The sequence below is a fragment of the Amblyraja radiata genome, unplaced genomic scaffold (assembly GCF_010909765.2).
Source record: "Amblyraja radiata isolate CabotCenter1 unplaced genomic scaffold, sAmbRad1.1.pri scaffold_1206_ctg1, whole genome shotgun sequence".
In the NCBI taxonomy this organism is placed as follows: domain Eukaryota; kingdom Metazoa; phylum Chordata; class Chondrichthyes; order Rajiformes; family Rajidae; genus Amblyraja; species Amblyraja radiata.
Window position 1 is genome coordinate 3,667 of NW_022630389.1, and position 12,334 is coordinate 16,000.

The 12,334-nt window shown below is 57.7% G+C and overlaps 1 protein-coding gene across 1 annotated transcript; it reads right to left on the reverse strand.

The window, feature by feature from the left end:
• Positions 1–849: 849 nt before the first annotated feature.
• LOC116969790 (basic proline-rich protein-like) lies at positions 850–12,130 on the reverse strand. Its single transcript, XM_033016572.1, has 8 exons — positions 11,968–12,130; positions 11,474–11,563; positions 10,727–10,889; positions 9,774–9,941; positions 7,850–8,011; positions 6,084–6,239; positions 4,008–4,151; positions 850–2,585 (listed from the first exon to the last, which is right to left on the reverse strand). Exons 1-8 carry the CDS (start codon positions 12,078–12,080, stop codon positions 900–902), a joined length of 2,682 nt encoding a protein of 893 aa, XP_032872463.1. The 5' UTR covers positions 12,081–12,130; the 3' UTR covers positions 850–899.
• Between the last annotated feature and the right edge of the window lie 204 nt (positions 12,131–12,334).

Below are 12,334 nucleotides of genomic sequence, written 5' to 3' on the forward strand. Positions count from 1 at the left end.
GAGAGGAGAGGGGGGAGAGAGGGCGCAAGGGGAGAGAGGGTGGGGAGGGGATAGAGGGGGGAAGGGGAGAGAGATAGGGGAGGGGGACGGGAGAGAGATAGGGGGGAGGGAGGAGAGAGAGAGTCAGGCTCTGTCCACCACTGTTTGTGTTCAGGGTGGGGGTAGGGGAATGGACACCACCCTATCCCGTTGGTTTCCATGGATACCACAGGCAGATAACAACACTGGTCTCCACAGAGTGATACAGTGCGGAAACAGGCCCTTCGGCCCATCTTGCCCGCACCGGCCAACATGCCCCCGTCTACACTAGTCCCACCTGCCCGCGTTTGGCCCCTATCCCTCCAAACCTGTACCTGTCCAAGTCGTGATAGTCCCTGCCTCAACAACCCCCCTCAATACTCCAAGTGCGGCCTCACCAAACGTCTTGTACAACTGCAAAGTGACCCACCCCCCCCCCCCCAACTTCAATGTTGAAACAAGGAACTGCAGATGCCGGTGCACGGAGAGAAAAAAAGACACAGAGTGCTGGAGTAACAGCGGGCCAGGCAGCATCTCTGGAGAACGTGGATAGGTGACGTTTCGGGCCGGGACTCTTCTTTGGTTTTAGTTAAATTCAATGTTTGTGTTAGATTTAGTTTAGTCTAGATAAGATTTAATTCACTTTTGGTTTAGTTCAGTTTAAGACACTCGCCGTTCACTGTGAAGCTTCGGCCTTCGTTTGACTTTCCAAAAACGCAGCCACCTCGCGCTTCTGCAGTTACAGCAAGTGAAAATCTAGCAGGTAAGCAGGTATGCTTTCTCCAACCACCCCTATTTGATGGCCGCCATCTTCCACCGCTTCTACCCAGCGCTTGGATCCGGGCAACGTTCTGGTGAACCTGCGTCTGGGCTGGGCCCAGTCAGTTCCTCCCCCTCCTGCACACGGGCCGGGCTGCGGTGGGCCGCTGGTACTCCAGGATGGTCTCGTACAGGTCGCCGTCTTGGGATGAGGCCGGACGCGCTCCCCCTCCCCCTCCTCCGCCCGTCTCCGGGGTAACGGGGGTTGGACGGGGCGCGGGTGGGACCGGTCGGGGTGGGACCTCCATAGGGCCTAGTCTGGGTGGGACCTCCATAGGGCCTAGCCTGGGTTTATTCTCCACTGGGCCTAGTCTAGGTGGGACCTCCATAGGGCCTAGCCTGGGTTTATTCTCCACTGGGCCTAGTCTGGGTGGGACCTCCATAGGGCCTAGCCTGGGTTTATTCTCCACTGGGCCTAGTCTGGGTGGGACCTCCACCGGGCCTGGTCTTGGTGGGAGCTCTGCTGGGCCTGGTCGTGGTGGGAGCTCTGCTGGGCCTGGTCGTGGTGGGAGCTCTGCTGGGCCTGGTCTTGGTGGGAGCTCTGCTGGGCCTGGTCGTGGTGGGAGCTCTGCTGGGCCTGGTCGTGGTGGGAGCTCTGCTGGGCCTGGTCGTGGTGGGAGCTCTGCTGGGCCTGGTCGTGGTGGGACCTCCCCTGACCGAGGGACTGGTTTGGCTCGAGTTGCCGGCGCCCTGGGTCGATTCTCTGCCCGCCCGGCGCCCGGTCTGGGAGTGGACGCTGCGGGTCTGGACAGCACACCGTACGCTACATCGTCGAGTTGGATGGGGCCCGGCGCCGGGCCGGTGGGACCGGGGCCGTTCTGGCCGCGCCGTTTCCGTGCTGGCTGCGCATAGATGGGAGGAGTGGCCTCGCCGGCTGGTGCTGCCGGCCGCAGGCTGGGGTGGGGGGTTGGCCGGTCCATGGGTTCATAGGTCAGGGTAGCAGGCCGCAGGCTTTGGTCAGGGTCGGGCAGGGGTCGTACGGTGGGGTCAAGGGTCGGGGTAGTAGGCCTCGGGCTCCTGTTAGGGTCGGGCAACGGTCTTAACACTGTGGGGTCAAGGGTTGGAGTAGAAGGCTGCAGGCTTCTGTCGGGGTTGGGCAGGGGTCGGGCTGTGGGGTCGTGGGACGGGGTGAAAGGCCGCAGTGACTTGGGGTCTGGCAGGGGTCGTGCTGCAGGGTCACGGGTCAGCGTGGAAGGCCACAGTCTCCTGTTGGGGTCGGGCGAGGATCGGCCTGTGGGGTCAGAGGTCGGGCCAGTAGGCCGCAGGCTTCTGTTGGGGTTGGGCAGGGTTCGGGCCTTGGCGCCGGGGGTCAGGGCGGTAGGCCTGTTGGGGTTGGGCAGGGGTCGTGCTGTGAGGTCAAGGGTCGGGGTAGTAGGCCGCAGGCTCCTGTCGGGGTCGGGCAGGGGTCGTGCTGTGAGGTCAAAGGTCGGGGAAGTAGGCCGCAGGCTTCTGTTGTTGCCGGGCAGGGTTCGGGCCCCTGGTGTCAGGGTGGTGGGGTCCGGGCAGTAGTGGTTGGCCGGCCTGGCACGCTGCGGCTCCAGCTCGGAGTACTCGTGGCCGGGGAACGGCTGTGCGGTGGCGCGGGGCCCTCCCTCCCCCGGCTCCGTGTACACGTGGGCCCCGGCCTTGTTCACCGTGGCGTAGGCCGCAGCTGGGGGCGTGGGCACCGGGCCCCGGGTCTCCGCACCTCGCCTGGGGCTGCACGATCGCCCGGACTCCCTCACCGTCGAACCGTGGACCTCAGACATCTGTGTGGGGGGGGGGGGGGAGAGGAGACAGGGTCAGGAACATCGAACACCGAGCCGTCGTACAGCACACGAACAGGCCCTTCAGCCCACTCCGTCCGAGCTCAAAAGATGCCAATTTAAACTAATCTCCTCTGCATGTGATCCACATCCCTCGAGATAGACACAAAATGGTGGAGTAACTCAGCAGGACAGGCAGCATTTCTGGAGAGAAGGAATGAGGGTGACGTTTCTCGAATCGACTGAGAGTCTCGGAGATGCTGCGTTTTGTGTCTAAACCAGCATCCGCAGTTCCTTCCTATCCGTATCCCTCCATTCCCTGCAAGTCCGTGTGCCTGTCCAAAAGCCTCTTAAACACCACCATCGTATCTGCCTCCACCACCACCCCTGGCAGCGCGTTCCAGGCACCCACCACCCTCTGTAAATAAAAACTTGCCCCGTACATGTATCTATCTATCTATCTATCTATCTATCTATCTATCTATCTATCTATCTATCTATCTATCTATCTATCTAACATGTATCTATCTATCTATCTATCTATCTATCTATCTATCTATCATCATATACTTATTTAAACTCTGATCTTGTACATGTGCGTGTGTGTGTATATGTGGTTGTCTTTATATCTTCGCAAAAACGCTACCTGTTTTTACGCATTCCGATTGACATTTTTCCCATCGAGGCCGGGAGCACCTTATCTGAACATTTTATGCTTTAATTCTCGACTTATTCCCGACTCATTACTGATTAAAAGTCTAAAAAAAGTCAGAAGACTTTGAAATTAAAACGACCAGCTTTAACTGATGACGTCACAATGGCTCGGCTAGCACTGAAGATTTCATCCCATCTTTGACAAGTTATTCGCAATTAAAAGCTTAAAAAATGCCAACTTTCACAAGATGCTCACATATTCTGATTCACATTTCCCCCCTTTAGGCCGAGATCACGTTCACTGAACATTTTATGCTTTATTTATCGACTTGTTACTGATTAAGAGTAAGTAATAACTTTAAAAACAGCAGAAGACGTTGAAGACTTCACAATGGCTCAGCTGGCAGAGACCAGCTTCAATGAAGGTAGACAAAAGTGCTGGAGAAACTCAGCGGGTGCAGCAGCATCTATGGAGCGAATGAAATAGGCAACGTTTCGGCCCGAAGAGTTCGCAGCTCTCTCGGACTTTACCTCAGGTTTGTGGCGTCTGCGATCAGGATTAGAATCTTCTCTCCCCCCCCCCCACCCCTTCCCACGGTGGTGCAGCAGGTAGAGCCGCTGCCCCTCGGCGTCGGAGACCTCAGCCGCTGTCTGTGTGCGTGGAGTTTGCACGTTCTCCCCATCCGTCTCCTGATCCCGGGAACGTTGAGACGGCATTCCCAGATTTCCCCTCCTCCCTCCCAGGGACGATTATCCCCAGGCGCTCCCTACCTCCTGGTAGCCTCCGTCGTTCCCGCCCGCCGGCAGCGAGTCCGATCCCGGTCCCACCGACTGTCCGGGAATACCGGACCGCAATCCCGATCTCCGAGCCCGTCTCTGGATCTCCCGGATCTCCTCGTAATGCCCGTCCGGAATCTGGGGGGGGGGGGTGGGGAAACGGGATGTTGAGCGTACGAACAAACGCAAGCGAGAACGTTTACAGTTCGTGGCAAGACCCGCCACTATCGCGAGGTGAAGATCGGCTACAGAGATGGATGGAGAAATGGCACAGAGAGTGATACAGTGTGGAAACAGGCCCTTCAGCCCAACTTGCCCACACCGGCCAACATGTCCCAACTACACTAGTCCCACCTGCCTACGCTTGGTCCATATCCCTCCAAACCTGTCCTATCCATAATAATAATACATTGTATTTATGGGCGCCTTTCAAGAGTCTCAAGGACACCTTACAAAAATTTAGCAGGTAGAGGAAAAACGTGTAAGCGGAATGAAATAAATAGTAGAGACATGACTAGTACACAAAGTAAAGACAGAATTCAGTTCAAAACACAATATGAGGCAATTCAAGCACAGATGAAAAGGGAGGGGGACGTGGGGCTAAGGATAGGCAGAGGTGAAGAGATGGGTCTTGAGGCGGGACTGGAAGATGGTGAGGGACACGGAATTGCGGATCAGTTGGGGGAGGGAGTTCCAGAGCCTGGGAGCTGCCCTGGAGAAGGATCTGCCCAGCAGCGGGAGGTGTGAGAGAGGGTCCATGTACCTGTCTAATCGGTTTCTTAAATTTTGGGATAGTCCCAGCCTCAACTACCTCCTCCGGCAGCTCGTTCCATACACCCACCACCAACTGTGTGAAAAAAGTTACCCCTCAGATTCCTATTAAATCTTTCCCCCCCTCACCTTAAACCCATGTCCTCTGGTCCTCGATTCCCCTACTCTGGGGAAGAGACTCTGTGCGTCTACCCGATCTATTCCTCTCATGATTTTGTACACCTCTATAAGATCACCCCTCATCCTCCTGCGCTCCAAGGAATAGAGTCCCGGCCCTGCTCAACCTCTCACTGTAGCTCACACCCTCTAGTCCTGGCAACATCCTCTTGAACCCTTTCCAGCTTGACGATGTCTTTCCTTTAACACAAAGCCCAGAACTGAACACAATACTCTAAATGAGGCCTCACCGACGTCTTGTACAACTGCAACGTAAGGTGGCCAAACAGGCTTTTTGACCACCTTATCTACCTGTGATACCACTATGAACTTTGTACCTGTACTCCTAGATCCCTCTGCTCGACATCGATCACCAGAGATAGAAACATAGACAATAGGTGCAGGAGTAGAGGCCATTCGGCCCTTCGAGCCTGCACCGCCATTCAATATGATCATGGCTGATCATCCAACTCAGTATCCCGTACCTGCCTTCTCTCCATACCCCCTGATCCCTTTAGCCACAAGGGCCACATCTAACTCCCTCTTAAATATAGCCAATGAACTGTGTGGCCTCAACTACCTTCTGTGGCAGAGAATTCCACAGATTCACCACTCTCTGTGTGTGAAAAAAATGTTTTTCTCATCTCGGTCCTAAAAGATTTCCCCCTTATCCTTAAACTGTGTGTGGCCCCTTGTTCTGGACTTCCCCAACATCGGGAACGATCTTCCTGCATCTAGCCTGTCCAACCCCTTAAGAATTTTGTAAGTTTCCATAAGATCCCCCCCTCAATCTTCTAAATTCTAGCGAGTACAAGCCGAGTCTATCCAGTCTTTCTTCATATGAAAGTCCTGCCATCCCAGGAATCAGTCTGGTGAACCTTCTCTGTACTCCCTCTATGGCAAGAATGTCCTTCCTCAGATTAGGAGACCAAAACTGTACGCAATACTCCAGGTGTGGTCTCACCAGGACCCTGTACAACTGCAGTAGAACCTCCCTGCTCTTAGACTCTTGTACTCAACGCCCCGACTGATGAAGGCAACTGTACTGGACACCTTCTTTACCTCTCTGCCCACCCCCCCACCCAGTCAATCTGTGGGCTATAGAGGTCACTAAGGTCCGTTTATTTGAGGAGATATCCCTACCTCCTGATAGCCTCCGCCATTCCCGCTCGCCACCCCTCCTGCTGGTAGGGAATCCGATCCCAGTCCCACCGACTGTCCGGGAATGCCAGCTGGCGATTCCAGTCTCCGAGCCCGTTTCTGGATCTCCCGGATCTCCTCATAATGTCCATCCGGCATCTGGGAAAGGGGGGACAGGATGTTGAATGTACGATCGAACGTATATATTTCACGGCAAGACTTAGAAACATAGACAATAGGTGCAGGAGTAGAGGTCATTCGGCCCTTCGAGCCAGCACCGCCATTCAATATGATCATCCCCAATCAGTACCCCGTTCCTGCCTTCTCCCCATATCCCCTGACTCCGCTATCTTTAAGAGCCCTATCTAGCTCTCTCTTGAAAGCATCCAGAGAACCGGCCTCCACCGCCCTCTGAGGCAGAGAATTCCACAGACTCACCACTCACTCTCTGTGAGAAAAAGTGTTTCCTCGTCTCCGTTCTAAATGGCAAGGCCTTGACAGTGAACGGGAGGATCCTGGGGAGTGTTGTCGAGCAGAGGGATTTAGGAGAGCAGGTTCATCGGCCCCTGAAGGTGGAGTCTCAGGCAGACAGGGTGGACAAGAGGACTCTCCGTACACTGGCCTTCATCAGTCAGGGTATTGAGTATAGAAAATGAGACACAGAATGCTGGAGTAACTCAGCGGGTCAGGCAGCATCTGTGGAGAACATGGATAGGTGACGTTTCACAGAGTGCTGGAGTAACTCAGCGGGTCAGGCAGCATCTGTGGAGAACATGGATAGGTGACGTTTCACAGAGTGCCGGAGTAACTCAGCGGGTCAGGCAGCATCTGTGGAGAACATGGATAGGTGACGTTTCACAGAGTGCTGGAGTAACTCAGCGGGTCATGCAGCATCTGTGGAGAACATGGATAGGTGGCGTTTCACAGAGTGCTGGAGTAACTCAGCAGGTCAGGCAGCATCTGTGGAGAACATGGATAGGTGACGTTTCAGGTCGGGACCCTTCTTCAAGTTGAGAGGTTAAGTTACAGTTTGTGAGGCCGCACTTGGAGTATTGCGTTCAGTTCTGGGCACCGTGTTATAGGAAAGATGTCGCCAAGCTGGAACGGGTGCAGAGAAGATTTACGAGAATGTTGCCAGGAGGGCCTGAGATATTGCGAGAGGTTGGAGCAGGGTGGGACTCTATTCCTTGGAGCGCAGGAGGAGGAGGAGGAGTTCCTGCTTTCTCCCCATATCCCTTGATTCCGTTAGCCCTAAGAGCTCTCTCTTGAGAACATCCAGTGAACCGGCCTCCACTGCCTTCAGTGGCAGAGAATTCCACAGACTCACAACTCCCTGGGTGAAAATGTTTCTCCTCATCTCAGTCCGAAATGGCCTACCCCTTATTCTAAAACTGTGCAAATGGATAGATGATGTTTTGTGTTGGGACTCTGAAGAAGATCCTGGTTGATCAGAATTTTTCCAATATGTTATTTCGGCGAGCGTAGTTTAGTTTAGAGACACAGCCGCGGAAACAGGCCCTTCGGCCCCACCGAGTCCGTGCCGGCCAGCGATCGTTTGCCCCCTCCACACACACTAGTTATCCCACTCCCTACACACTAGGGGGACGATCGAGTGTGTGGGAGGAAACCGGAGCGCCCGGAGGAAACCCACGCGGGTCACGGGGAGAATGTGCCAACTCCACACAGACAGCGCCCGTGGTCAGGATGGAACCAGGGTCCCTGGCGCCCTGAGGCAGCCGTTCTGCCGAGACGTCTCCGTGGACCCTCACCTGATCGGGGACGGGGACGGAATGCCGGGGCTGCAATCCGGATTCCATGTCCGTCTCTCCCGCGGGCCGGTCGGGAACGCCGTCGGCCCCTCCCCCCGGATCCCGGGAATTCGGCTCCGCGGCCAGCGTTCCGGCAATCTCCTCGTAACATCTCTCCACGCGCTGGGGGGCGAGAGGGGGGGGTGCGGGGAGAGAGGGGAGGGGGACAGGGGTGTAGGTGAGAGGGGGGGGGGTGTAGGTGAGAGGGGAGACGGTGGGAGTGAAAGGGGGAGAGGGGAGATTTTCAGATGTATCTCATTACAGTAACAGTTGATACAAATGACACCTAAATAGTATTTAATACAGACCAGACATTAACTGTGCAAGGTACACAAAATTGCTGGGGAAACTCAGCGGGTGCAGCAGCATCTATGGAGCGAAGGAAATAGGCAACGTTTCGGGCCAAAACCCTTCTTCAGACTGATGGGGGGTGGGGGGGGGAGAAAGAAGGAAAAGGGGAGGAGGAGGAGCCCGAGGGCGGGCGGATGGGAGGGTGGGAGGAGACAGCTAGAGGGTTAAGGAAGGGGAGGAGACAGCACGGGCTAGCCAAATTGGGAGAATTCAATGTTAATGCCATACGGATGCAAGGTCCCCAGGCGGAATATGAGGTGCTGTTCCTCCAATTTCCGCTGTTGCTCACTCTGGCAATGGAGGAGACCCAGGACAGAGAGGTCGGATTGGGAGTGGGAGGGGGAGTTGAAGTGCTGAGCCACCGGGAGTTCAGGTAGGTTATTGCGGACTGAGCGGAGGTGTTCGGCGAAACGGTCGCCCAACCTACGCTTGGTCTCCCCGATGTAGATCAGCCGACATCTAGAGCAGCGGATGCAGTAGATGAGGTTGGAGGAGATACAGGTGAACCTTTGTCGCACCTGGAACGACTGCTTGGGTCCTTGAATGGAGTCGAGGGGGGAGGTGAAGGGACAGGTGTTGCATTTCTTGCGGTTGCAACGGAAAGTGCCCGGGGAGGGGGTGGTGCGGGAGGGAAGGGAAGAATTGACGAGGGAGTTGCGGAGGGAGCGGTCTTTGCGGAAGGCAGACATGGGGGGAGATGGGAAGATGTGGCGAGTGGTGGGGTCACGTTGGAGGTGGCGGAAATGGCGGAGGATTATGTGTTGTATTTGCTGGCTGGTGGGGTGAAAGGTGAGGACCAGAGGGACTCTGCCCTTGTTGCGTGTGCGGGGATGGGGAGAGAGAGCAGTGTTGCGGGGTATGGATGAGACCCTGGTGTGAGCTTCATCTATTAACAACCTCCTCATTAACTGTGCATGTCCTGCTTATTGCTTGTCCCTATTACCTGCGAGAGAAGCCCACCCTTCACCACCTCCAGTTTAAATTCCATTCGGGATATTTTGGAGGACCAAGAAACCAAGAACCAAGAGAAGGGGGAAGGGAGGGGGGTTAGGGGAGGGAGTGGGGGGCGAGAGGGGGAGGGAGTGGGGGATGGGGGGAGAAAGCAGTCAAAGGAAGAACGTTGAGTCTGAAGAAGGGATAATACAGGTTGTATTAAGGATGTGAATATCTCCGTCTCTCCCCCACCCAAGTCGTTGTACTGTGTTCCTGTTGAGTCTCATTGTCTTCAACTCATTTTCACCTCGCCCAGCAGCCGGCTTCCTTGATATTTTTGCATATCTTTCATTCATTTGCTCTATATCTCCCTCCATCACCCGACTCTCAGTCTGAGGAAGGGTCTCGATCCGAAACGTCGCCCGTTCCTTCTCTCCAGAGACGCTGCCCGTCCCGCTGAGTTACTCCAGTATTTTGTGTCTATCTCAGGCCATTAAAAACAGCATTGGGGGGTTTGAGGGGGGGGAGGGGAGGCGAGAGGGGGAGACGGGCTTGAGTGAGGGGGTGGAAAGGGGGAGAGATCCCCCCCCGGGGAGTGTACCTGTCTCCCTCCGGTGGGGTTCATCCCGACTCCCGGACTCTCCCCCGGCTCCGGTTCCGTCTCTCCCCCGGACCGATCGGGAACGTCGTCGGCCCCTCCCGACGGATCCCGGGAATTCCGTTCCGGGTCCAGCGTTCCGGAGATCTCCTCGTAACATCTCTCCATGCGCTGGGGGGAGAGGGGGGGGGGGGGGGTGGGGGAGATGGGGGGGGGGATAGGGGGGGGGGGATGGGGGGAGCGAGGAGGGGGACATTGACAAGGTCACCACTGGCATCTCGCGCAGCCTGACCCTTCACCCCAGGGTCACTGCCCGATCTCTCACCCGAAGGTCAACTCGTGACCTCTCATCTCAGGTCATCACCTGATCTCTCATCCCTGGATCTCCTGACCTCTGACCGCACGGTTACAGCCCGACCTCTCACCCCATGGTCACCCCTTGACCTCTCATTCCAGGTCACCCACCTCCTGACCCCTCGCCCCTGGGCCCGGATCACTTCCTGACCTTTCACCTTGGTGTCGCAGCCTGACCCCTCACCCCCAGGGGCTGGGGTCAGGGTCAGGGATTGCACTTTGACCTTAGCAGGTATCCCATCCTCCCTATCACCCCCCCCCCCCCCTCCATCAGTGAATTGAGGGCTGGTCCTGAAACTCTTCCCCCCCCCCCACCCACACCCACCCACACACCCACCCACTGTGAGAGTCTCCCTGTGGGGGGCGGTGGGTACAAGGTGAGGGGTCAGGGAGGGGGTGGGTCAGGGAGGGGGTGAGGGGTGGGGGTGAGGGGTCAGGGAGGGGGTGGGGGTGAGGGGTCAGGGAGGGGGTGGGTCAGGGAGGGGGGGAGGGGTGGGGGTGAGGGGTCAGGGATGGGGTGGGTCAGGGAGGGGGTGAGGGGTGGGGGTGAGGGGTCAGGGAGGGGGTGGGTCAGGGAGGGGGTGAGGGGTCGGGGTCGGTACCTTGAGGCAGGGGGAGGTGAGGTGCTCGGTCCAGGGGGGGATGGGCACGAGCCGGTGGTAGTCGAGGAGCTGGGCGACGCTGCGATGCCGTCTCTCCTCCCCCAGGATCACGTACTGACCCCCGACCTCCTGGACAATGAAGTGCCGGCACCGTTCAACACCACTGACCACACGGGGGTGGGGGGGGGGGGGGAGAGGGGGAGACGTTACCAGGGCAAACTCCCCTCCCTCCCACCCACCCGTTCCACCCCTCCCTCCCCCCCCCATCTCCCCCAGAGAGACCTCCTCTCAATTTCTTTGAGTGGACGAACAGGTGGTTAAGATGGTGCCCAGGTTAAGTCTATCCCCCTCTCCCCCCCCCCTCTTTCTCTCCCCTCCTCCTCTGCTCTCTCTCCCCTCTCCCTCTCCCCCCTCTCTATCACCCCGTCTCTCTGCCCCTCTCCCCCACTACCCTCCTCCTCCACCCCTCTCGCTCTTCCCCCCCCCCTCTCCCTCTCTCCCCTCTCTATCACCCCATTTCTCTCCCCCTCCTCTCCCTCCCACACCCCCCACCCCCAATCCTGCACACATCACCCCCTCTCATCTGTGGAATGTAGATGGGGAGGGGTGTAGGGAGGGAATAGAGGGGGAGGGGTGTAGGGAGGGGTCCAGGTGAGGGGAGGGGGGGGGGGTGGGGGGTTGGGTAGAGGGGGGGAGGTGAGGGTGAAGGGGGGGTGCGGAGGGGGGGGAGGGGAGGTGGGGAGTTACCTGTAGGACAGCACCAGCCCCCCTTGACTCTGGCTAAGCCGCAGCAGGTAGGATCCAACCGGCCGTCCTTGTAGAAGTCGATCTGCCTCCCTGCCCGAGACAAGAGGGGGTGTCAGCATGGTGGGGGGGGGGGGGAGGGTGGAGGTGTGGGGAGGGGGGGGGGGGAGAGAACCAGGGGGGGGGGGAGAGAACCAGGGAGGGGGGGGAGAGAACCAGGGGGGGGGGGAGAGAACCCGGGGGGGAGGGGATCGAAGTGGGGTTCAGTGCATAGTTTGGTTCAGGTGAAGAAAATTGGTGCAGGAGTAGACCTTTCAGCCCTTCAAGCCAATATGATCATGGCTGATCATCCACAATCAGTATCCCGGGGGGGGGGGCGTGCGAGGGGAGGGTGCGGGGAGAGAACCTGGGGGGGGGGGGGAGAAGTGGGATTCGGTGCATGAGGGGGCAGGAAGGGGGGGCGAGGGGAGGGAGGCGAGGGGAGGGGGTGATCCTACCGTCTGCTACAGAGCCCATGGTACCAGAAGGGAAGTCCACCTCCGCTCCTGAGCCCGATGGCCTGGGTCTCCTCGAACCACCGCTCCAGCTCTGTCCGGACGGCTGTAGTCATGGCGACGGCCGGAGGGGGTCTCTCCCACTGACCGCCGGACCCCTGCCCTGCGGGGGGGGGGGGGGGAGGGGAACATCAGTCAATTACTGGGGTCACGGAAGGCGGTCAAAGAACAGTGCAGGATATAGAGTGATACTGTGTGGAAACAGGCCCTTCAGCCCATCTCGCCCACACCGGCCAACATGCCCCATCTACACTAGTCCCAACAGCCCGCGTTTGGTCCATATCCCTCCAAACCTGTCCTATCCATGTTC